Source organism: Acanthaster planci, linkage group LG09 (genome assembly GCF_054643075.1).
Source record: "Acanthaster planci isolate LZ-2023a linkage group LG09, COTS_SCS, whole genome shotgun sequence".
NCBI lineage: Eukaryota > Metazoa > Echinodermata > Asteroidea > Valvatida > Acanthasteridae > Acanthaster > Acanthaster planci.
The window spans coordinates 16,215,512-16,241,036 of record NC_141785.1 but is presented as its reverse complement, the minus strand read 5'-3'; the positions used below and the strand labels follow the sequence as shown (position 1 = coordinate 16,241,036).

General features: G+C 41.0%; 1 protein-coding gene and 1 long non-coding RNA gene across 4 annotated transcripts in view; one reads left to right on the top strand and one right to left on the bottom strand.

Moving 5' to 3' along the window:
• Positions 1-25,525, bottom strand: part of LOC110984868 (hepatocyte nuclear factor 1-beta-like) — a 67,416-nt gene that overhangs the window by 4,016 nt on the left and 37,875 nt on the right. The window contains exons 1-7 of one of the 3 annotated variants that reach the window (XM_022245452.2): positions 18,213-18,838; positions 8,136-8,335; positions 6,870-7,053; positions 2,781-2,947; positions 2,063-2,289; positions 1,234-1,474; positions 447-728 (exon numbers count right to left, since the gene is read on the bottom strand). In XM_022245452.2, coding sequence (XP_022101144.2) covers positions 447-728; positions 1,234-1,474; positions 2,063-2,289; positions 2,781-2,947; positions 6,870-7,053; positions 8,136-8,335; positions 18,213-18,649 — 1,738 coding nt within the window. In that variant the 5' untranslated portion in view covers positions 18,650-18,838. Of the gene's footprint in view, positions 1-446; positions 729-1,233; positions 1,475-2,062; positions 2,290-2,780; positions 2,948-6,869; positions 7,054-8,135; positions 8,336-18,212; positions 18,839-25,525 lie in introns of those variants that run through there. The other 2 variants (XM_022245451.2, XM_087141114.1) reach the window with 2 other exon arrangements.
• LOC147798220 (uncharacterized) lies at positions 609-8,142 on the top strand. The gene is made up of 4 exons (XR_015426419.1): positions 609-749; positions 1,262-1,484; positions 6,913-7,079; positions 7,622-8,142. It is a non-coding gene; the product is annotated as an uncharacterized LOC147798220 (long non-coding RNA).

Sequence of the window (25,525 nt, the reverse complement as noted above, 5' to 3'; positions counted from 1 at the left end):
GTGACCTCATTCGTGCTGCCTATGTGCTATTCTTTAAAATCAACATTGGGTATGTAATGCCCTGGGTTCTTTCACTTTTTGAAATTTGATTTGATTTTTTTTTTATTTGATTGAATTTGAGCTTTTTCAAAACAACCACTGCAGACCATGGTATGTTGCTTAGAACAACAAAATATAGGCTTTTATAGACATGCATGTAAACAGTGACATGGAAAGATATCAAATCTGTCCAAAAAGTAGCAATCCAGTAACTTTCTCTTTGCATGTTTTGAGACAAAATGAACACAAAATAAACACAAACAAACCTACCAGAAAGTTGATGTGGGTTGTTCAGCATATTTGTTGCTGTACTCCATCTTACAAAAATCACGATCTTTATGATATCAAGAATTGTGAATTTGTTTTTCATCCTTCAGTGAATTGGATGGAGTGACGCGACTACCAACCTTGACTGAGCTGCTGTAGGAAGCTGGGCTCGATGAGATTCTGCAGTTGCTGGATCTGTGCCATCTGCTGCTGTTGGTGCTGCTGGTGTTGCTGTTGTCCCTGTTGTTGTTGTTGTTGCTGTTGTTGCTGCTGTTGTTGCTGCTGCTGCTGGGATCTGCGTTGTGCCGCTTGCCGTGAGGCCACCGTATAGTGGGGAGGGTGATGGTCAGGCTGGGTGGTGGAATTGAGAGTGGTGAGCCGGTGAACGCTGACTGCTGGACTGTGGGACTGTATCACGGCAGCTGGAGTAGAGAAGAAAATATGTGATTAAATTTCCATTTTTCTGAGATTTTTCGCAGAGAACGGCCTAATCATCTGAATTCGCTAAAGGGCACCATCTGATTTCGTGGGATTTTGAATTCTGAAGTATGGGGACGGCAGAGTTCAAGAAGTTGATTTTCATTTTCTTCAGGTGCACTGAAGATTGTTAGTGAAAAGTCAGCCTTGTAGTTTAATTTCTCAAGTTTCATTTGTTTTCTGTATGTCGAATCTAAGAATTTTGATTTTTACAACCACTTGTGTGAACTTGATGTATGTGTATCAGTTTTGGACATTTGGCACTAGAATAAACAAAATGTATGGAATCATATGCGTGAAAAATCGTAGTGGGTGTCAGCAGACTTACTAGCAGACTTGGATATCGAGGTTCTTCCTGAGAGAAAGTTCTCTTAATGATTCAGCTACATCTTTACAGATGCCCAAAGCATGGATAACTGTTTAATCCATACAGGTTGAGGGATATCTCACCTGTGTTTTGTCCTTGTGTTCCTTGTAGCATCTGCACCATCTGCGAGGGTTGTCGGCTGTGGGAGTGCACCTGTTGTTGTTGTTGTTGCTGTTGCTGCTGTTGCTGCTGCTGCTGTGAATGACCCTGCTGCATTGTGTACACCATGCTTTGTAGACTCAGCCGGGATGGCGCCTGGTTGTAATTGGTCACCGTTGGCAGCGAGCTGACCAGAGGCAGTTTGGTAGATGTCGGCATGGTTACCTGCCCAGAGGTGAGAAATTGAATATGTACTTGTGTATCTGTCTTAAGGCTGAATGGTTTTGTTGAGTGACTGTAAACTGCATGTCACAATGGGCCATATTTAAATTTTGACAAAGTTGAGGTCTGGAATATACGTGGAACTCCATGTGGGAACTGGTAAAGATGCTTCAAAGTACTGTAGCCAAGGAAGCACACATCACACATTCATTGGTTCACAGGCATCCATTTGCACAGCTGTTTGTTGCTATACCTCAGAGACCATTTGTCAACCACTGGTCGATTTTGCTCAGTACCCAAGATGTATTTTGCACGTAGACTACCAGGGAAAATCGACCAGTGGTCAGTAAATGGTTGTTGCTCAAACTTGCCTATGTCAAGGAATGTTTGCTGATAATCTGTTTTAACTGGTAATATGGTCATCTTGGGTATTAACTGAGTGAATTTAGCCCGCAACCACTGATATCCTGTCTTACTGTTTTTCACTCAGCCATGCTAGATTTGCCTGTATGCTTGGCAGTATGCGTATTTGCCTGCTATCAAGAAAGGAAAGAAAAAACAACAAAACTGTCTGAAAAACTAGAAACTAACCATGTGGGAGGGGTGGGTAGCAGGGCTGGTTTTCATCCCACTCTGCTGTTGCGCCATGCTGTAAATGGCGTGCTGTAATTGGCTGGACTCCAGTGCTGACATGGATGTGATTGGACAACCTCCCATGATGCCTGGCTGGCCATTGTGCTGGATGACTGAGGGTGTGGCGGACCCTGCACTTGTGTTTGCCATGACGATGTCCGGACTGCTGCCGTCATCCATGTTTCCTTTTGAGTGATTGAAATTGTTACAGAATGGCAGCATTGCATGTCTCAATTTGCAAAGTTTCACTTCAAGTGTCACTTCAAGATAACTTTACCAGGAGCATCCTGAGCTCTAGTTTATTCAAAAATGGCTTTATTTTTCTGGAACTCTTTCACCAGTTCACAACCAGGTTAACAAACCAGGTAACAACCTTGGATCAAGCGTGAACTTGGATTTGTGACCACTTTCACTTGGTAATGCTGATGTATATAGTTAATTTTTGAATGACTTTTTGTTATGCTACAAAGCAGTTGTTGATGAAATTTACAACTTAATTGGTTAGAACTGCCAAGTTTCAAAATTGTACTACATTTTCAAGAAAATAACATTTTTTTCACGTTGTGTCTGGACCAGGATTTCCCACGGATCTTGTGAAAAAAAAAGCCAACACTCAGTGGATTTACTTACTTGGTTTTAGTAACTTCCAACCTGGATCAGTTAACCATATCTTTACCTGGTATTGTGTACTGGATTCCCTGGGCATCGAGTGCCAGTTTGTTCTTGAATGCTTCCTCTTTCCGCCGGTTGGCAAACCAGTTGTAAACCCTGACTTCTGTTACCAAGTTGGTTCCCAGGCCACTGACCTGAGATGGTGAGACGCCTCTTTGCATGCACTCCGCTCTGTGGGGGGGAATGACCAAGTTTGCTGATCAGAAAATACTGAAACCGATGTTTGTGGTTATCAGAAATCACTAGGAAAAAGGATAGTGCGTGGGTTTCTTTTTTAATGACAAAGTAGGTGGATATTTGTCCACCCACCTCCAGATGTTAACCACACAGTCAAATGAAACCCTCAAACTGTGTGGGCATATAAAATCCATGTACAGCACAAACCCCTCATAAAATGTAGCTGTTTGGGTTGTACAGCTAGAATGTGAAAATATCATAAAGAGTATGCCCGTATCAAAACCAGCCACATTTTTGGCACCCAGTAAAAATTTCTTGGGGGAAAAACATGGAATGATAGCCTTTTCCCTGTGAACAAGTCTTCCCCCATGTTTAAAGAAGGGGGAGTGAGGCTGATTGGGCGAACATTTCCAACTGGGCACATGGCACCTGCACAATACAGTGAAAATAGGTCACACATTCTCTGTGCCACATAGATATGAACTTGCATGCACAAAGTACATTTTTTTCACTATTTTGACTCATTCAAGTTGTGTTTAGCTGTCTTAAAGCTGTAGAAACTGACTGCAGACAACTGAGAGCAGGGAAGATTCTGAAAGACAGCAAAATGGCACTTATCCTTTGCATGTTGGAAATGCACTCTTTATTTAAATGTGTATGAAAAAGAGATCAAAGGCTGAAAGTCAGAAAGCTGAAGGCAGACTTGAGTGTGCCAATTTGTCCAAGTTTGATTTCGTCATTGAACATGTTCTGACTTTGGTCTGTAAATATTCTTCTCCATGTTTTGTGGTTCATGTGCCCAGTCTGACGCTTGGACGGCAACAGTTGATGTAGCCCAGACATGCTTACATTGTGGTCTAGCCTGTTGTTGTGATCAGAGCCTTTGTGCCTGAAGAGTGGACCAACATTTACCCAAAATACCTAGCTCTTTTCAAACCCACTTGTCATTGGCCGTTAAATCCACTGGGCAAACTTCTCTCTTTGAGGTTTACAAATAGCTTAATGGTCTATCTTTGCACAGCACTAAAAACCCAGTCACATCCCCTTGTCCATTATATGTGTGCTTTATGCATGGCAATTAAACACAGGACAAATACAGAACAATGGTGCAAGTCAAGGTACCACACTTCTGTCACCTTCTCTGTTACAACATAAATGGAGTTCTCTGTGGTCTGCCAAAGCAATTATTTTAACTATACTGTCTCTCTGTGTCAGGCAGATCAACCCACAGCCATTCTTTAAACAGAAAAAACACAGGCTCTTCAGGGTCATTTTAAAGTGTAACTGCAATGAATTTTTCTTCGACACAATTTTTCTGCAACTTTACTCTTCTTCAGTGGATGAAAAGTACACTTTTTAAACACTTAAAATGACCAAAAGTGAATCAGCAAAGAGATTATTTAGTCCATCAAAATCTGCAAATACGAAGGACTTTTTTGTTTTTAAGCCAATGTAACGCTGAAGTTTTCTGCATGGGATGACACCACGGTTTTGCTCATGAATACAGAAAACTCATTAGCATAAAACCAAAATGGCAGTAACATTCCCTGTGAAATAGTAAAACAACAGTTGAAAATAAGGTTAACTGAGACACAAATGTGCACTTTGAGTGTTTATACTAAAACAAATCGATTGCAGCTACCCTTTAAAATGAAACCTGAACCTAAAACATATTTACAGAATCTCTAACAAACTTTGAAATGTAAGTCCCACTTTCACATCTTCCTTAAAGTACAAATATGTTTAAACTCAGCAATGTTCAGGAGAACACAAATTTAATTGAATTTAACTTTGGCAAGAATCATTAACATTGACAAAAAATAACAGGATTTGACCGTTCCAATTATCATCATCAGGTTTGTGACATTTCAATTTTTTTCAATGAAAAAAATATGTTATCACCAACACGTTAGTTCTTTAAAAGATTAAAGAAACATGCTGTTTAAATGAAACATTTTTGCAGTATTAATTTCTAAGAAAATTTGAAAATATAAATATTTTCAATCACAGTATGGTCAAGGAGGATGCAAATTTACGTGAATGTAACTTTAGTAAAAGTTTTCTGCACTAACAAAGAGATCAATCAACAGGATTTCATGCTTGAGATCAAAAGTCTTTATTGTCATGTCATTTGGAATGCCTTACGTTTCCTCATAATGTTATAAAAGTAGGATCTGAATTATGTTATCAGCTAAGTTCCTTTAATCTTCAAATAAAAACTCAGTTCAGGGTGAAGAGCAATATCAATCATCAGTTTTCTACCAACCCAAAATATGATTGGTCATTTTCAGAAAATTGACTGGGATGAGTTTTGGTTGATTTGCCCTTGCATGCGTGAATGATCAATTGTCCTCCAATGGTTCTCATATTTGGAGCATGTTTGTTTCACTTGATGATGTATATCTTGTTCCATGACTGGTAATGAATAATCTGCATCCAATTATCTTCTCGTCCCCTGAACGATGTACACTCTTTGCATCATATTTTATTTGGAAATTGTCAAAAACCAGCACTGATTTTTACCAAGATGTTATCAAGCTTATGCATAGTTTGGACATTTTGGTCATAACTTGTCAGTTCCATATGTTAATACATTTGATATATACTGTTTGCACAAATCATGAAATATATTTCTAGTGAATTCAGTGGACATGTAAATGTGAATTACGGTGTGTAATTATGTATGATGTACCTGGATATTTTGGCTTATCATTAAGAAAAAACCCACTGAGTAAATATGATGCGGTAGCTGCACCACCTGTTGGTATTCAGTTGTCTTCAAAGAAAGGAACTGTTTCATCATTTTAAAATCAATTAGTTAGAGGAAAAAATTCAGTCATAGTTTAGCTTGCAACATATGTTTTGAACTACCTATGCAAACCTTCCCTGCCCAACAAAATTTGACCTCTGAATTCAGAGTGTTTTTCACTTTACCCTGAAGTAGAGAAAACAAGTCAAATAATAGAGGTCAGAGTCCATGCATATTTAATCAGATTAGCAACAAAGATGGCTGATAATTTGCGGTGGGAATACGGGGGGGATTACACGCTCGCTGTTCAAGTTTCGATGTGTAGCAATTTTGTGCAAACACACAAACTGCTGTTGGTCTAGGGTCTGTTGTTAGCTCCACGTTGTAGTTGTGCCCATCACAAGTCCCCCACTGCAAGTCCATCCCAAGTCATCAGTCTTTTAAGCCAAGTTGCATGAACTGTGACAAAAGCATTCCTTGAGGATTTTTTATTGCTCACTGTGTTATTACTTTTGACTGGTCTGATGAAGGGACTTTGGACTGGCTTTGTGAAAGGACCTGTAATGGACCAAAACACTGCAATGTAGGCCCTACAATCTAGGCCCTATCCCCGTAGACATACATGTGCTCATAAGGAACCTTCCCTAATCCTCCAAAATCAAACACTGTATAGAAAAACCCACAGCACATTCCTTTTTCTGTAGCTTCATAGGGGCATCAAGTCCCATGAAAAGTGGAAGATGTGGTGTGGCCTCTCTTGAATCTTGTAAAATCTTCCAGACTCTTTCCGGTAAATTTTGAAGGTCCTAAGCTTCTTGGAGTGTCAGGGTTAAAGATACAGTGTACTTTTGTGAGGACCTTACTTTGATACATTGTTATATTAAATTTCAGCAAACTGAGCTCTGTGTTTTGCTGTATCACTCAGTTTAGCATTTGAGCAATAGCAATTGGCATTATGTGGGTGAAATATGTTGAAAATTCGTAATAGGTGAGGTCATATTTAGTCTCCACGGTGGGAATTTTGAAGTGATCATAAGATCGTGGAGAAAAGCCAAGATTTGGAAAATCCCATCGTAATCTAGGCATCACAGGTTCAAATCCTGTTAGTCTGTTTTGTCTTTCGTTGAATGTGCTTTGTGTTTATTTGACCAACTGAGATGTACTCACGCATTGCACTGAACAACCAGATTCTCCCTGTCTTCCTTGCTAGGATTTCGATTCTGCTGGTAGGCATCATATAGTATCCGCTGCGATGCCGGCCCCCATTTGAACCGGTTCCGTCGCATCTTCTTGCTCCTGGATGTGTCCCTTTGATCATCAGACATGATGGCCTTCTCTGGGTTTGTGAACTCTGTTGTCAAGGCCAGGCAAATCAAGGTTAGTGTTGATGTGATGTGGGGGTTTTGTTTTGGCAAATTTTAAGTTTGCCTTGGCCAACACAGAAATATCTTTTGTAAGAGCTTGTTCAGTGTTGGGCAAACAAATCAGTGTTACTCAGGTAGGACTTCATCTGGTTTCAAATGTTCACTTTTGGAGCCAATACAAAATACTCCAAATTGTGACCTCACGTTGCACAATTTGATGTTGCTGTAGACAAAAATGGAGCTGCATGAGTGCAAGGGTCTCAGCTTGGGGTACAGAATTCATAAAACTAAGTCTGAAATGAAAATGATGGAAAAGGTAGAGGATTGGGAAATATATTTGACAGCCTATTCAGTTGTCAAGTGAAAAGTAAAGTAGTACTACTGTTTCAGATATCCACATGATAAAATGCACTTGCCAAGGTCAGCAGGATGAGAGAGGCTACCTTGCCCAACTGTTTGAAAAATTACTTCAGCAATGTCCTGCTTATGTGTGGTAGGCTGATCAAGGGCAAATGGTTCATGGCAGTCAGTTTCTTTTTGTGGTTTGTCTTCTAGTGACCGATAATGTGATTTTCTTAGACTGTGCCTTGGCCAGCTTTGTACCCAGTCTCTTCAACATGATCTGAGGACGCCAAACTGGACAATCTGAGGACAACTCAGGACCTGTCACTTTCTAGTAGATGCCCAGAAACCCTACTTTTTAACACACTGTGACTTCCCACTGACCCCTTTGTATCAGGACATGTCAAGGGCAGATTCAGAACCAAAGTTTCGAAGGGAAAGAACAAATGTTAAGATTTCTTTATGTAGAAATGAGGTAAAAATTCAAGGCCTTTTGCACACTTTAGGGAGGAAGGCAGATGACACGCACAAAGTTACCAAAATCATTCTCCCATTGTATTTGGTCCCCTCAATAAATTGCCTCTTTTTGAGAGAAGGATGGCCCCACTTGCTTAACCCAGATCTGCCAGTAGAACCTGTGTGCCTCCTGATAGCTTTTTGTTTTAGTATTGTTAACTGTAACAGTCCCGAGTCCTCCAAGATCTCCATTCTTAAAAATGCCACTCACGCTGCATGATCTCCTGCTGTTTCTTCTCATACCAACTGTACAGTGCAGCTCGCTTGGCCCCTTTCATGGGCGTGCCCTTGTTGAGATGCTGGGACAGATGGCTCTGGTTGAGCCCTGTAGCGTCCACTACCTCCCGCTGTGGGATGTTGTGCTGCTGCATGTAATTCTTGATCATCTTGGCGACTTGCCAAGAGTCGGTCCTTGCAACGAGAGACAGAGAGAAGGGGTAAACATTTGTGATTGCTTTTCCCCTTTGCAAGGAACCCTTTTAAAATTTTGTGTACTTAGTGTTTTTGCAGATGGATTGGGTCTTTATCGTTCTCTCCATTTGTTTTTGGCATACACTGTTGAGGGCACTGAGTAGCTTCAGGGTTGGGGAAGGAATGCATTTTCATGGCATGTGTGAACAAGTTCACAAATTCCATTCTTTATTCCTTGCACATTTTCATTTTAAGATGGTACTTGTGCACAATCCAAATTCGCATTCAAGTTTTTGTAAATGCACAATTAGCACTCTTCCTTGAAAGGGAAACTTGATTTTGTATGGTGTAGGTGTGGGTTTGTTGTTGCAGAGAATAATTACTGTAACATTTTTCATCAGGTTCAAAATTCAAAATGAAGCAAGATTCTAGATGAATTTTATTTCCTTTGTGGATGTCTAAGTAACATCAATATGTATTTGTGTAATACATATTAAAGTCCAGCAAAAAAAATGTCACCAAAACAAAAATGAATTAAAACAAAATAAATGGCACATGTGATAAAATACAGTTGACTCTTGTTTTAAAGCACACTGGTATAAAGAGCAAAGTCTGACAATCCGAGAATTCCAGTTTCTTGAATTCTTGTGTTTTCTGTGTTTTTCCAGTTCTGTTAGGACAAACTCCTGTTAGAAAAAGGAGTTTGTCTGGTCCCTTTAATTTTGTTATTAGGGGAGTTTACTGTAGGTTACCAATGACATGGTTCATTTTAGCCAGTAGAATGACCCAGCAGGGCAATGTGGAGGCCAGTTGCATCCTGGTGAAATTGGAAAAGCTCTGCCAGCGATAACATGGGTGGAGTGCAGCCTGACAGTGAGTCACAAGTAACAGTGACAATAGTATTGATCAGCGCTACATCCCGTGTAATAACTGATCACCAATGTCTCCAGTGTATCGTGGAGCCTGTCCCCTTGTGCTGTCATGTTCTAGGCCAAAATAGGCGTGTTGAAGTATGGGGCGCTCCAAATAGGTTAAAATAAATCTGGGGTTATCTACAGGTCGCTAAAAACATGTTGAGCGTCAGAGACTTTGATACATGGGTAGTGGGTTTTGACCTATTGCGGCAGACTGACCGGGTTTATTCAATTAAATGCCGAAGTCAGGTCGGGGGGGGGGGAGTTGAAATTTAGGACTCCAAATGTAATTGGAGACTCTCTTATCTTGAGATAGTCACGAAACGGAGAAAACAATGAAAATGTTCAACCCTGATCACACTCGCCACTCCAAAAATCCAAGATCCTAATTTGTAATATTGTGACAGATGTAAACCCCTTTTCTCGAGGTAATCTTCTGGACCCAAGAGCTTCCAACAGCAGTAAAATACAAAGCCGAATACAGTAGCATATACTGACTTGAATGAAGCCTTTGGGGGGGGGGTTTCCGCATACATGTAGATCAACAAACTACAACAGCAGTTGGAAAACGTTGGAAGATGATTGACTTAAATGCATTTTGGTTTGTGGAATTGTTGGAAACAGTACACATACAAAGCCTCAGAATCTTGTTACAAGGTTTGTTTTGTTCTTTTACATTTCCTTCCAGTTTACATCTTGCCCTTTTTAGCAAAATCCATGAATCATACTATAAGGTTTAAGAGTGGTCGGGTTCTACTGACATCTTTAATTTGACATTGCATGGGGAGATTGGAATATGATTTCCATTTTATAGAATTCAGGTGTCTTTCCTAATCTTATCACAACATTATTAGTTTATAGTCAATTTTGATTGAACATATGTTAGTCAAATTATAGATCGTTGAAATGAATTTCATTTAATTTGAAAATATAGTCATAAGTAATGGATCAAGCATAGAACTGAAATTCAGAATAAAACAAGCTTTAGTTTTCATCACATATCCATCGCAGGGTATGCTTGCAACAAAGAGCAAAAGACGATTGAAAATTCATTGGACCAAAGGCAGTCCTGAAAGGAAATGGTGGAGGAAAAACACAATGCGCCTCTATATAAAAAAAACTGACCCTTGGACATGGCAAACACACATGTACATAGTGCTGCGGCGGGTATGCACGCTCGCTCGTCACCACCAATATTCGCTGGCGCCAGGCTGGTGGTCACGGGAAATTAACATCATGTCTTCTCCCTCCTCCGTCATTACAGTTCTCTCCCCCTGCCTCTACAATCCCCCCCCCCAAAAAAAAAGAGACGGAGGACCTGAAAAACAAAACCCACGGACTACCGTATGGATCTCCTGCCCTGGAACAGTGTCACAGTACTTTTTCCCTACTGTCCTTATACTGAGGTTTGTTGATCCACATCTGTGTCGCTTTTATTTTCACTAAGTTAATAACTTTAATCATCAACTTTTTTAACTGACGGAGGGGATTTTTCTCATTCTGTATTTTTGTCCAGCGTGTAGCAGTGACTAAGGGATGTAAGTACAGCTAGTCCCCATCTGCACTTGATGAACCTGTAGATGGGTAGACTTCAACCATTCCGCTCGGGGTTGCAGATGAATTTCATGGGGATTTTGATAAGCAACAGAACCGGTTTAGTATCAGATTGTGATAAGTATTATGTGCAATTGGTCTTTTTAAAACTTTTAAATTTTAAATCAGAAATCATCAGATCGTCAAATAGCTTGATTTGTCATTAAGCATATTTGGTTTCGTTGTTACATTGTCCCCCAAAGAGTGCCTCGTTTGTTTTTCAGTTGTCCGTTTCCTTTTTCCCTGTCTTGCTTGGCGACCCCAACAACATAACAGATGCCCTGATTTTGCCTTTGAAAGTGATATTGTTTAAAATTGGTATTAAGGCGCCTTTCCCTACGCGCGTCAATATACTTGCGCCTAGAGTTGCGTATGTAGGCGCTATAAATCCGTCAAAATCGCTCCCGTAGCCACACGTGTGTTATGTTAATGGTTGATGTTTGCGTCCGTGAGAGTGAAACGCATAAACGCACCGTGTATGGAACGCACCCCAAAAACGTACAGATAGAAAGGCGCCTCCAGTCGCACCTCAAGTTTAGGGGTATATTTCGTTCCGCAGTCTCCGATCCATGGCAGATACCTGCTCCATCGACTGAGCTATCTAGTCACCATGGGCATGTCAGCGTTTGTTACGCGGGCATTAAACCTTGGTAGTTTTCATTGGAGAGCCGAGTGAAGCTTCCCACAATTCTTTGTCTCGTCGTTTATAGGCCTACTTTATTGAGGTTGGTTTGTAGTTTGCAACTTCAGGCTTGTACTGTGGGCAGTCGGAGTGATGATGAGGCAACAGACGGCTCAAATTTGTTTTTGCACAACTCATACATCCTTATCTAACATTCCATATTTGCACATTAAGTGGAAGTATTGTAACTGCGTGTACATTTTTCACCCGTGTCATTTTTTAAAAACACGAAAAAAGCATGTTGGGGCCAGTAGTTACGTCACACAGGAAGAATTTAATCAGAACAGTCAACGATTCAATATGAAGCCTCTGTTGATAATGTGAATTTTCCCCTTTATATTCAGTAGAGGGCGGAGGCAACATTTTTATAGCATTTTTGTCACACCCATCTTGCGTGGGGCAAAATACTCCCGGGGTAGATTTAGTCAAGTCTATGTCGGTTCCAAAACCATGGCTTGTTTGCTCATTCGCCAATTTGTGTGCACAAAGCTCCGTGTTTACACAGATACCCTGTCTTGCTATTGGCCAGGGCGGCATTCACTAATGTTGGAGTCGTAGGTATGGAGGCATGTACCATTTTGACTACGGGGTAACCAGCTGGTTGGTTTTGTTTTTGGTGTTAATTTTTGATACTGGTAGTAATTCTCAATGTTTGGGGCTGTTTGCGAAAGTTTAGTTTAGGCAATGTTTAATATGTCATAAATTAATGTTTTCCAATATTTTATTTCGGCAAAGTATAGAAACAACAAATGCTATTTGAGATAATTCCTGTCTTGGTAATTTATTTCACTTCCTCAATTAACTTGGTTTCTTTCTCAGCTATACTTCTGCTTTCCTTGTATCTTCCATCAGGCACGTAGCCTGTTGGAGGCTGCAATTTTCATCTTAATTTCCACATTTTAATCATCCCAAGTTTGCTTCTATCAGCATTCTATTTTTGCTTATCGAATCTACATCGCGTTGCCATCTGCCATCCATCCCTTTCCTATGGCTGCTCTACAGCCTTCCTATCGCATTTGTCTTAGCTACTGTTTCTAATTGTGTTGTTCGCCCTGCTATGATCGATGCAATCTCAACAGGGATTTCATTCGGTTGCAATCTTTTCCCCGTGGTTTTCTTTTGCAGTGGCGTAGGGGGCTTGGGGGCACGTGCCCCCCACAAATTCCCAGTGGCTCCCCGTGCCCCCCTGGAAAAAAAACGGATGAATGGATATTGAACAAGGCTAACAAAAACTTGCCCCAAAAACCACACCACTGCAAACTGGTTCCCCCCCCCTAAGATGCTGGTGCCCCCTTTGTGCCCGCCCGCCCCTAAAATCCTAGCTATGCCACTGTTCGTTAGGCACGCGTCGACCGTTTAATTTTCTTCGTTGTATTGCATTCGGAAGGGGAAGTCGAGTTTCAAAATGCATCTATCACCTGGTTCATTTCTGTGGTTTCCCCCAGTTTCTCCTCTTTTCCTTCGCAACAAACCAGACGAACAACTTTGCCTTGATGCTCTGCAAAGTTTTCTTTGTGAAGCTGAGATTTTAGCAAAGGAATGTCAAACCTGGCCAAAAGCTTTCTACATCAGAAACTCTCGGCAGAATTTAATCAGCGCGTCCGTGAATGAAAATATTCAGATCTCATAATCTCATATCCCTGGAGACCAGGCAACCGTTGACAGGAACATTATGCTTTGTAGGCGATATTAACATTGTCAGCATTTCAACCGTTGGCAGAAAAAAAAGGTTGCAAAGTGAACTCGATGAAAAGTCTTTCCTTACACGACACTCCAAACTCACAACAAATTGGCGCGGTTTATTTTGTTATTTTGTTATCAAGGTCCACAGAAGATTACCCCTGAGAATGAAAAAAAAATAGATTTGATGGAATTAGCTTATGTCCCAACCATTAGGAAGACGATATCAATAGGCGCAGTGGTACTTTTCTCGCCTTCCACTTCTGCGGCCAAGGCCAACATATGCATGGAGGGGTCTTAATCCCTACCTGATTCGGACGGTTTTCCCCGGAATCTGGAGTTTTCCTCCCTCCGTAACTAGACATTGTCTCCTTCCTTTCTTCCTCCAGGGACCCCAGGGGAAACATTTTACTGATAGGGCTTTATCCAGGTTTAATAAACTTTGTCCCCTCATCGTTTGTAACAATGCTGAGATCTTATGTCCTATAGCCAATTTTGCCCCCCCCCATGTCATGTAAGCAATTTGCCTCGGGGCATTCCTAGAGAAAAATCCCCTTGATGTTCGTTGACTTGAATTTGGCGTGCAACCAGGTGCCAAATGCCTGACACGAAAGCGAGAGTTAAAAACCGAGCGGGCTGTTTGTGACGTAAAGTAAACCTCCGCCCTATCGCTCGCTCCAACATTTGAGTGAACACGGATAACGAAAACTCGTCTCACTGACAATGTTTTTAACGAGCTAGAATGAGAGGTACCCAGTTGTGGTTTGTCAGTCTGACAATCTGTTGTGAAGATGACGAGTTGAAGCCTTTCCTTTCAGACACTGTAAATTTTGTCAGCTTAGGCCTTCAAATTTGGGGGTTTTGTGTGCAATTAGATACGCATTCTGTCATCTTGGAATCAATGAAATTGTAGCTGTGTGAATTCCATCACACAAAAAGTATGCAAAGATTTTACAGTTTTCCGGCCTTTAATAATTTTAGTTAAAAACATTAAAATGCGCATGATTGATCTTACTAGGTAAAACAGTTTCCTTTGAATATTTTATTTGCATTATTATTATAAACAATCCCTTGGATGAAATTTATGGCAGCGGTTAATTCTAATTGACCATTTACTCAGGAATTGAGACTGTTAATTATGAAACCTTAATTTGGGCAAAATATGCATGACGCTCAAAATTTTTCTACCGGTCTTGTCGAGGATGAAGTTCAACATTCGGACAGTGGTACCTTCGTTAATCATCCCATTAATTAATCAATAACCGAATTTGTTTTCGAAATAAGTAAACTATTGAAGAGGAGTAAAATGCAGCTACTACGTGCGTTTAAATTTTTCGAAGAAGGAATTCGCTTTGAAAGAGATAGTGATTCATAGACCTTTTCGTGGGTTATATTTCGTTCAATTTTAAAGCCCTATTACAGTTTTAAAAGAAAAAAACGGTGCCATGGTAACTATCGGTTTTCCGTCTTTCAGGAAAATTGATTGCAGTAGCTAACTTGTTTGCATTTTCAACAGATGTTTTTGTTGCGATTGTGGCTATAATAAGGAGGTATTAAATTAGTATCAAAGACTTATCGTCATGGGGAAATGCATTTTTTTTCTCTCGGTGAAAGTTCTTTGCTATATAGGCCTATTGCTGTTTCCTATGCCTCTCGCATTCTGCTGTTATGCAATATTAAAGGCGCTATTTATTTCTCAAGTGATCATAATAGCAAAATAAGATGATGATCTGACGATGCTAACGTCATCTTGTGGCGTAAGGAACCACGCAGTTTTGAAACGAACATTGAGATCATCGTTTCAAAAATCGACGATTGATTTATTTTTTTCACAGACAGATCAATCATTAATTAGGCCTTATGGGCCCACTCAGGCTTCGGTCTTAAAAATAGTTGCTTTGATCAATCGCTATCAAATAGTCTATCGATTTTTACCTCGCAATTATTTTGTTGCTCGTGATAGTTCCAAGTCGATGAAAAACGCACATCATGCTCATGATGTGCGTTTCGTTGTTTCGTTTTACCACAAAATATAACAGTAGATCACACGCTATATGGGCCTAGTTTAATAAGTACGCTGTGTACTTTGACACTGTTACCTATATGTAATTTGTTATTTCCTGTTGGGTCTCAAAAGTAATAAATTGAACTTCGTACGATATTATTTCCTAAATTTCTCAAAACTTCCGACTGACTTTCAAGCTCCTTGTTATTTTGTCGTTTTAAGTTTTTTTAAAGCGTCACAAAAACATTCAGCAATATTTCCCATTCGTGTCCGTGTCTTGTTTCTTTTTATGCTAATTGTGCGAAATAATTTTCGGCTTCCATTGAACCGCCCGAACCAAACTTGCACTTTTTGAACAAAATGAGGAGCACTCCATCTTCCTGGGACGAAATGTCCACCGATTCCATGTGGCAAAGGGGAAACTTCGTTGATTTTCTCGAGTCAATTCCCAGCGCGCGCAGCCCCTGCAAGTTTCCCGCAGAGCCGGGCCTCCCATGTATATTCGTAATTTAGCGGATCCGCCAACGCGCCGCTTTGCTGCAGCGGCGTAGCGGCGACTGCTTGCCGGGGCCGTTTGGTCTTACCTTCTGACGGAGTGGGTCGGTCTAGTTTACACAGCCAACCTGTTCCAAACACGCTGCAGAGGCCCCGCGCTCCCCCCGAAAATGGCCTGCCAGGAGCAAAGTCCAACCTTCTGATATTATCCAACGCCATAGTTGTGATGAGCGAGACACATACACAGAGAGAGCTAAAGACAGATCTAATTTCTGATGGTATGGAAAACCATCGCAGAAAAAAAAATGGCTGGCCCAGCAGATGAATATTCCGGGGCTGGCTCCGTGTATGCGTGTGTAACTACCGGCGAGTCGGCGCACATCGCCCGGGGAGTTCGGGTGTACTATTCCGCTGGACATCACCATGAACAGCACCGCTCGCTCCGGTGTAATGTTGTGGTGGACGGAGAGTTTACCATACTAGTATTTATACCTTGATCTCCGAACTGAGAATAGATAGGGCTTCAACCATGCCCCTAAAGATAAAGTTATAAAGTCTGGCAAATCATCTACCCGGGTCCTCAGCCCCTGTCTGCAATTAAGCCATAATACCGAGTTGATCATTTATTCCTAGCCGTCATAAGCCTGGTTATGAAATAACCAGAGTGGTTGCATTTTATCCCCTGGGTCCAGGAAACTTTTTACCAATCAGAAAGCGCCTGGAAATTGATCCCAAAACGGACCACTTAGACAAGGTGGGGTTGGGGAGTTTTCAAGCGGAGTAAGGATGGCATCGGAAGCACAAAGTCGATTTCACGGGGTATAGGCCTACGTTGGTCGAAACTTTGTCCTGAAAGTCGTACGTGTATGAGTTGTCTTATGAAGAGGAAACATTGGCTGCGTTTCAGTTAATTTGTGCGAACCGACGCAACTTGCGTCCCCCCGTTCATTTTATCAATAATTTTGGAAAGCTGTTCCACTTTTCGTTTTGTTCAGCATTCCTTTTTTCCACTCCTGGCTTCCGCAGAAAATCACAATGAACTTTGTTGGACTCTTCGATTTTGACTGTAATTATTGTTCCTTATATCGAAAGGCAGGTTGGTCGACTTTTGCCAATTTCCCTTGCAATGCTATTACATGTAACTTTTATGGAAGAATTTCAATCCTTTTTGGACTCTCTCCTTTTGTGGAAAATTCTTTTCATTTCTCAAAGAACAGTGTATTTCTTCAAGAATTGCGTTTTTTTGGACCGCAAATCCCCAACAATGGCCGTAACGTTTACCACTGGAAAAAAAATTCTCAAATTATTACGGTAGCTTTAAAATTGTATCTGTTTCTTTCAGCAGATTTCAAACATCATTTCACCATGCCGCTTTCAAGGGCATTAGCCTTATCTCAAGTCGACGATCTGAACATTTAAATCTTACTGTTAATGTTACTACAAAGCCACTTACCAGACGTAAATGTATTTTTTTCCATTCTTTCTCACAAAAGTGTATTAAACTTTAATTTCTGACGAGCGGGTTTTGGATAAGTTTGATTTGCTTTTCAAAGTTAATTCGTTTTCCTCGCTGAAGTGCAGAGTAAATATTTTGCTGAATGGGATGGTAAAGGTTCGGTAATACGAGGGAGCGTTTTGTCACAGCCACGAATTTTAGACATACCAAATCGCAAAGGATCGGTACAAAGAGCGCGCCAAACGGGCACGGTTTTTTTTTATCTGCAATGTATGTCGACATTCTGAAGAAAGAAGGATAAAGTTAGATTAATTTTTAAAGCAAATCTGTTGAACGAAAACTTTAATTCAGTTTATTATTATGAATCGGTGCCATAATTTGTGCGCGAGGTATGGGATGATTCAGGACTGCTAGGGTAAATCAAAATTAAGTCTCTTCAAAGAGGTGAGTGTTATACGAGGCAACATAACGGCAGAGTCTGCAACTTGGAAGCTATATGGATTTGATCATGAAATGCATGGCCCAAAAATATTAGAGCCGTGCCAATATAGAGCCAAGAAGAATATTAGTTGTTTACGTGGATACTTCACGTTTCTTTGAGTGTATGATTTGTCAAAACATTCGGAATAGTTAAGGAAAGTTCAGGGGGTCGCAGATTTGTTTTTGTTACAAATTTAAGATTGTGTTAACTACATGTGAGAAACAATACGTCCGTTGATGAAATGTGAAAAGTAGGGTAGGTTACTGACAAAAGAATTTAAATGAATTTCAAAATCGTATTTTGGCCGTGTAAGAAGCCCCAGTGCGAATATTTTCCCAAGATTTGTTAACTGTCTAAAGCGTAACTCCGATGGAAATTTTTACTTCGAATTGGTTCCAATTTTTGTATGAAGACATTTTACATCCTTACAGCACAAAGCTACATTGATACTAGTTTCCTTTTTGTTTATCAAATCATGTCTTGTCTACAAGATGTTGGAAAATTCATGTTATAATTAACGGAAAACCCAGTACGTAAACCCCGAAAGCTTTGGACACTTGTACTAGGTTACCTTAGTAACTCATCTTTGAGAGACACAGGCCTGGATGGGTCGATGGAGTGGTCGAACGTATGCTCACTTCCCTCGAAGTCATCTCCACTCATCATGCCTCCGTTCTCCTCTCCCTGCCGGTGCTCGTCTTCGCTGAGCTCGTCCCCGCTGCCTCCCTGTCTCAGCCCGTCATCTTCGTGGTCTTCATCCCGCTCCCGCGCGGCGCTGTCCGCAGCGTTCCGTATCACCGGCGACGCGTTCGCCGTAACGGTCACGGCCGCCGAGCTCTCGCCGGCACTCACGCCGTGGTTCGGACGCATCTCCCCGTTGCGGTCCGTCCCGATCCCCGTGGCTGGATAGGCCATGGAGACCTCGCGGATCAACTCTGTTTTATCCAGCCCCGAGTGCACCAAGGCAAGAATGAGCTGCCTCTGCAGCTCCGTAACGCCACCGGACATGTTGATAACTCCGGATTCAAAATCGCTCTTTCTTAGTCCTTGAAATTTCTAGAGGAAAACATCTCTATTTTCTGGCTACATCGTGTGAGAGAAACAAGAATGGCACGCGTGGTGGTTTTTTGTGGTGAACCTCTTTGTAGTGTCCCGCCGTGTGATGGCTCGTTTACACCTGTTCGGGCCACCGATCCACCGGATAAATACAGCCCTGTACTTTGTGCACACAACCCGTGTATGTACATTCATTTCCCAGTGTTTACTTTATATTTTTCCCCTGCAAATTCGAGGGGTCATCGTAGAAAAAAAGTCCAACCCCTGAACTCCGTTAAGGACACACCTATCCGTTGCATAATTCATGAACATAATTTGCATGGGACTGATAACGGCTGAGATAACAGTGTTAATCAGTGATGGGTTCGGCCGGTCTTGCTCGCATTAACTATTAAGCGGATTTGAGAGTAATGTTTTTGTCTAATATTTTGCTAAAGTTGACGCTGATCTTGTGGAGTTAATGATCGAAAATTACAGCACCCCTGACACGGTAAAATGGTGCAACCTATATTTGTTATTAACCTCAAGGTCTGTTTGTAATACAGGAAGAGATTCAGAAACAAAACAACCCAAATTGCACATTGGCAATTTAAAACAGAAGTAAGACCGAGAAACGCACCCACACCGAGCTGAAAGCAATGCGACACAGAGGTATAGACCTTCGACTGCGCACTATCCTGATCTCCTTTTTCGTGATTGTTTGTTCCATCGACTCGTACGTGTCTGGATATGGATCTGTGGAATATTCCACATATTATAAGTGCGTATTGTGATCCGTATTATAACATTTTAGAAACGGCTTAGTATTCTTTTTCCGGGGATCGAGCAGAAAAAAAGGCACGTGCGCACACACTGCATACATTTTGGATCGAAGACGTCCACACACAGTTGGATCAATGTCCTTAATTAGAAAAGGGTTCCCCTCAGTGTCTGTTTCATCTACACCATGTCCATACGTGAAACTATTGGGGATTTTTAATTGCTGTCAGCAAGGGCAAGCATCTTTCCGGTGGACAAGAAACGAAAGGAATCAATGGAGTAATATATCACTGCCTTGTTACATACAAGCCCAATGCATTATGTGTACACTCATTCCCCCCCCCCCACCACCGCCAAATGCGACTGTAGGGTTGGCCAAGTCCAACTGCGAGTTATTATACATTCTTGCGCAGTGTGTACAGACAAGTCTAGCCAAAATGTCTGTGAAATTAGGAGAGATGAAAATAGATGAAATAAAATTGAAGGAAGTTGCCCCTCTAGCATGACAAGTTATCCCGAAAATTTCTGTTTGGATCTTTTTGTTGTAAATGCTGCAAAGAAAAAAAAATGGATGAAAATTTACCGCCTGGTGTATTTGATCTTGAAAACGTGTCTAGTGTGGGGTGATTTTATGACATGTTTTTGTGACGTGATGTTTTATTTTCGTCTTTAATTTGATTTGGTAAAACACATTGTGGACTTCCAACCCCGTTTTGATGAATGTGAGGTTTTTAGGTGTTCCCTAAATAAAACAAAATTCTGTCTAGGAGCGTGTCCAGATTTTCAGATTAGTGATTATGATAAGTGGCAACGAAAACAGAACCTTCTCAATCATAAACTCTACGATCCGTAATCCCAAGTAGCTTTGGGCATCTTTTCCATGTTTCGACCGAGATGTGGTTATTTTGATAACAAGATACAATTACCATTGCCTGATTCGATGTCGGTCAACAAAGAAATATTGATTCGATATATATAGGAGAAATATCATTCCCAAATCGAATCGACAGGAATCAAATACAATGGGACGGATTTCGTGAAAAATGGTTCCATGATACAACTTTCGAAATGGCGAGCCCAAACCACCAGTTCTAGGTTTCAGAATCTCACTTCGTCTTCTCAAACTAGATTCTTTCTTCTTTTTGTCACCGCAAACCCGTCGAGTACCGAAACTTCCTGTTTCATGGCTGCAGTTTTGTGTTGAGCTTCTTTGGCATACTTTTCCGGTTTTTTTGCGATTGGAATATCCTTCACCACGTTCAAAGTATTGTAAAAGTATGGATTTCCAACGGAGCTTACTTGCCAAGCAAGCTGCCATACCACAGACTGCGACGTTTTACTGTATTCATCCTTTACACGTATTGCCATTTTGTGACGCGCTTGCCACTTAACTGCTATCAAAATGGCTGTGTAAAACACGAACCAGAGTTCGTATTTTTTTCCACGACATGTGAGATCGTTTTCGATTTTGATGAAATCCGTCCTGCACGCAGCACGGCCGAGACAGGATGGAATCCACCCGTCTGGGAGCCAGCATGTAAAATATGGTGTAGTCAGACTGTCATTTTTTTTATTCTGGCTAGGTGACAACCTTGTTTACCGGGTTTCCCTTTTGCGTAGCGTCAATGGACAAATTTTCCTCTCCTATCTGAAACGAACCCCCGCCCCCAGTGTATCTTAGATTAACCGACTGAAACTTGCAGGTGACAACTTCCATTATCTATTGAAAATGAAACCAAAGTTATAAAATTTCGACTTTTCATTCCTTAATCTGAACAGATATTTCACCTCACTCCATATCTTAAGAAGGTTGTCCACGAAACCCTATTGGCATCGTCAATGGACCTTTCTTTTGCTACGTTAGAGACATAATGTTTGCCAACCAGGGCTTGGTAAACTGTGGCTGACCGTACACAGCTACAACTAAAGGAATAATTGAAGTCTTCAAAACTCTCAAAAAGCATTAAAACACGGAAGGACGAACGTTATTAATGAAACACCAAAATGCTTCCGTCTTTAATACCAATGAAGTAGCCGTGCAGTTTGAGGCAAAACTGCCACCATGGCAGACGTTCCTGTGAACTTTGCCTCCCGCAAAAATAGCGGCTACTGTTTCAAAAGAAAAAAATCTATTATAAGCCTGTCTATTGTCCTTGGAATGTTAGAAGGGATCCTGGTATTCACAGTTGCATATGCAGGGCAAACTAGAGGGCAGTATTTAATTTTGACAGATCCGTTGCGTCAGTGGGACATTGTCTAAAAATTTACGAGGCACGTATCCGCGTTTCGATGTTTTTGATTTCTTGAAAAATGAAGATATTAGATTTCGTGATCTTTTACGCCAGGCTTGAAACATTGCACAGATGTAGTTGCTTACTTGCTCAAGTTAGGCTGAATTCTTGGGGCCCACTTCACGCACTTTTGGAGGGAAGACAATTAGTCCCTCGAAATTCGCCCGTTTCTCTTTTGTATTTCAATCAAGAAATAAATAGATTAAACTGCAACAAAATCGCCCCACCTTGTTTGGATGGGGGATGCCCCCTTTGAGCTGTAATTAAGGATCCGCTTACGAAATACATGTGACAGTGTAGAGAGGTAAATAGGGGTCAGGTGACTTGCCCAAGACCAGCATATACCAGCTGCTGGATTATCTTCAACCTATAACTGGCCACAAACCCACAAAGCCTGCAAGGCCACACGCTGTTTTCATGCAACTAACTGTTACAGATCAATTATAGATTCTTTTCCTAATTTCTAAGGTGTTGACCGACTCAGCAAATCCTTGACTTAACAGTGTCTGATGAAAACAGCGTATTAATTCTTTTGCTTTTCACTCAAATGGCAAAATTTTTGTTTGTCCAGAAATTGCAAAATACCTTCCTTCCCACCGACTAGTTGATTGAAAGTCAGACGCGGACTTGGTCAGTTCAAATTCTCCGTAGAAAAACGTCTCGGTTTGATCTTACTGTTAAAACTGAAATGCAATTGTTGAATCATGATAAATTCGGCAATAGTTGGAACGAAGGGGGCGGCGGGTATAACTCTTCGTAGAGTTTGACAGGCCTGTAAACTTTCACCCGGATGCAATATATTCGTCAGTGAACTTTACGTCGACGGGATCAAGAAATGAAGCTGTAGTCCACGGTTAGCCAATAAGTGGCAGAAGGAGACGGGATGCAGTCGGTACCTTTCTTCCAATCTTTTTTGGACGCATAGGAAATCTTAAATGAAACAAAGTGATGCGTGACGGTTTGGGTGGTGCGGTGAGATAGTATGGCACGATAAAGTAATGAGTTGGAGCCGCGGAGACTGTGACTGCGGTTGCGACGGTGATAGGTCTATCAGTATTTTAAACGATTTTCTCAGTCTCCCCCCCCCCAAAAAAAAATTAGCCTAGTTTCCCTCTTCAGTTTAATTTCATAAAACACTTAAAGATGAGGGGATACTCCGTGTCAGTGTTGGAGTCTCGTCTACAACCTTCGAGTCCGAGTCCGGGGTTTCCAAAACCAAGACCGAGTAACTGCCATTCAAGGCCGAGGCCACAGTCTCCAAGGCCAAGGCCAGTTATTAAACTCATACACGTATAACATAACTACATTAAACTTGGCTGGCACACAAGATTCATCTACATCCACAAAAAAACTGTTGCTTATGATGCGACAATATCCCCAACTATTTTGTCAATGAAAAATAACCGGGTGCTGTGTTTTATTGAGTAGTTACACGTACTTTCAGTTTAACATTGCTAACAACCTGGCAAACAAATTAGAATGGGCGTAATTACCTCTTGTTTGGCAGGTGTTGCAAAGTTCAATTTTTATCTTTCGTTCAACAAAGTAAGAGTACGGAGTCCCCCACTATCACAAAAAGAAAAAAATCAAACTTTAATTGCTCTTAATACATACAATTCCCCACAAACTAATTCCTCAATATTTTCAATTATAAAAGCAAGATCGCAAGAGGATAAGGCTTAAATGCAGGCTAGTCCCAAAACAAAATCAAGTAAGATAGTTTGAAGTTCACGAAGTTGCCAGAAAGTCCTGCAACCAAATAACTTTGTTAGTGAATGTAACCATTTTTTTCATTAAGAAATGAAAGAAACATTAGGAGTGCTTCCAATAATGATTATCGGTCGTTTTTATAGTTGGGGATACGAAAATTATTCAGTCAGATTGCAGCCATAAAAACCCTCAGATTCCGGTGAAATCTGATCAGTAGTCCGCCTTGTGTGTTGGAGATTTATTTTAAATCCTATCTTTTAATTTGGACTTACAGGACCAACGAAAGTGACGAGGACACTTCCTAGTTCTGAATCAGTTTTTCCCAGTTCCAGATGGTGACAAAAACTTCTTCACGAATAAAAAGTAACCATGCAAGAAATCCAGTTTGCATCCAGAATGAAGGAACAAGATGATTTTCTAATAAAGAATTTCTTAATTTAGAGAAAATTATTTCATAAATAAAAGTTCCAATGAATTAAAAGGTAGACATTGCGTAAATTTTGACTGAGATTTTCAGCTGTGCAGTGAGCTATCAGCAATACTAAACTGGACAGCAAAAGAAACTTGCCACTTCTGTCAAAGGCCACACTTAAAAATTCACCTCATAGAAATAAACCATTTTTGTACACAGGTATGCTGCAATACCCCTTACTAATCACATGCCCAAAAGCAAGTGATTATCTTTATAACAAAGAAGAAATTGACATGCACAGCAACTTGGTTACTGAATCAAAAGTCACAGTTTGTAACAGAATGAGCCGTAAGTTTTACGCAGAAATCAATGTCACAGGACGAAATAAAGAAGCCACAATCATTACTTTTCAATAATGTGTATGCATAGTCAGAAAGGATGACATCCCTAAACAGAAACCACTTATGCACATCATTTTGACAAAACGGGTGTTCACTTTGTCATTGGTTGTTTAAAATGTTGTCCATTCGTGGGTCATTTTTGCTCGGTGAAGAGTCCTTTTGTGTGTGAATTTTTATGGGGTGAATTTTTATGTGTGGCCTTTGACAGAAGTGACAAGTTTCTTTTGCCGTCCAGTGGAGAACGCTTTGCCCTGCATGCACCGCACAGTTGACGAACACGTTACGTCACATCATTTCTGTTACGTCTGTGTAGTTGTGTTCACAACGTGTTTGCGTGCAGATAATGCGCGATCCGATACTATAGTGGAAAACTGCGTTCAGGCTTTGGCCAATTTTAAACAAATGGAAACTCTAAAAGTCATTATAATTGACTGTTGAATATGAAAACGGTATTTGGAATCACACTTTTTAGCGAGTGAACTATCTCCCTGTATTTTTTTTGGCTCCCATGAGTTTTGACAAACCGTTCAGAAATGTCGAAGTGCGAATCGGAAATCCGGCCAAAAATTGTTTTGTAGACATTTTCAGAGAACAAAATGTAGTACAAAATAGGAATGTAAAACTGAAGAACAACACAAAAGAGGTAGTTTTTTTTTCAAGCGATCCAGAACTAGGGAAAATCAGGAACTAGGAATAATTCCAATACATGTAGCCTAATTCACGCAACAGAAAAGCTATCCTTTTCAAGCAACAATCAATCAAATTAAATATGTTCCCTGGGGATAAAAAATCTATTTAGCTGCATCGCGTCATTGGGGAGTCTAGGCTCCGTACCCCGTGTTTACACAAAAATAATCTACGCCCACAGCGCATGCACATCGCAAGTACTCTGTCAGAATAAGAATTGGAAGGAAAGTGAGAGCTGAGAAACTGACTCAAAACGGGCGGCCTCGAACCGGCCTCGACTGATTCTTCTTGTCCAGAGGGTGCTGAGGCCAAGACGAGTTATTGCGTAGCGAGGCCCAGGCGAAGGCTTTGAAAAGCCGGCCTCGAGGCCAAGGCCGGCCTCGAGAGCTCAAACACTGCTCCCTGTTCTTATTCCTCCATGGTCAGATTGACTTGAAACTTCACAGGTATACCCACCGGGATCTACATGCCAGTTTCCAAACAGCTCGGGCGTAGAATAGCCGAGTTCTCAGATGGGCGGTGGAATCTGGCTTCCATCTTTGAGATGGTCTGAAAAAATTGCCGTTTC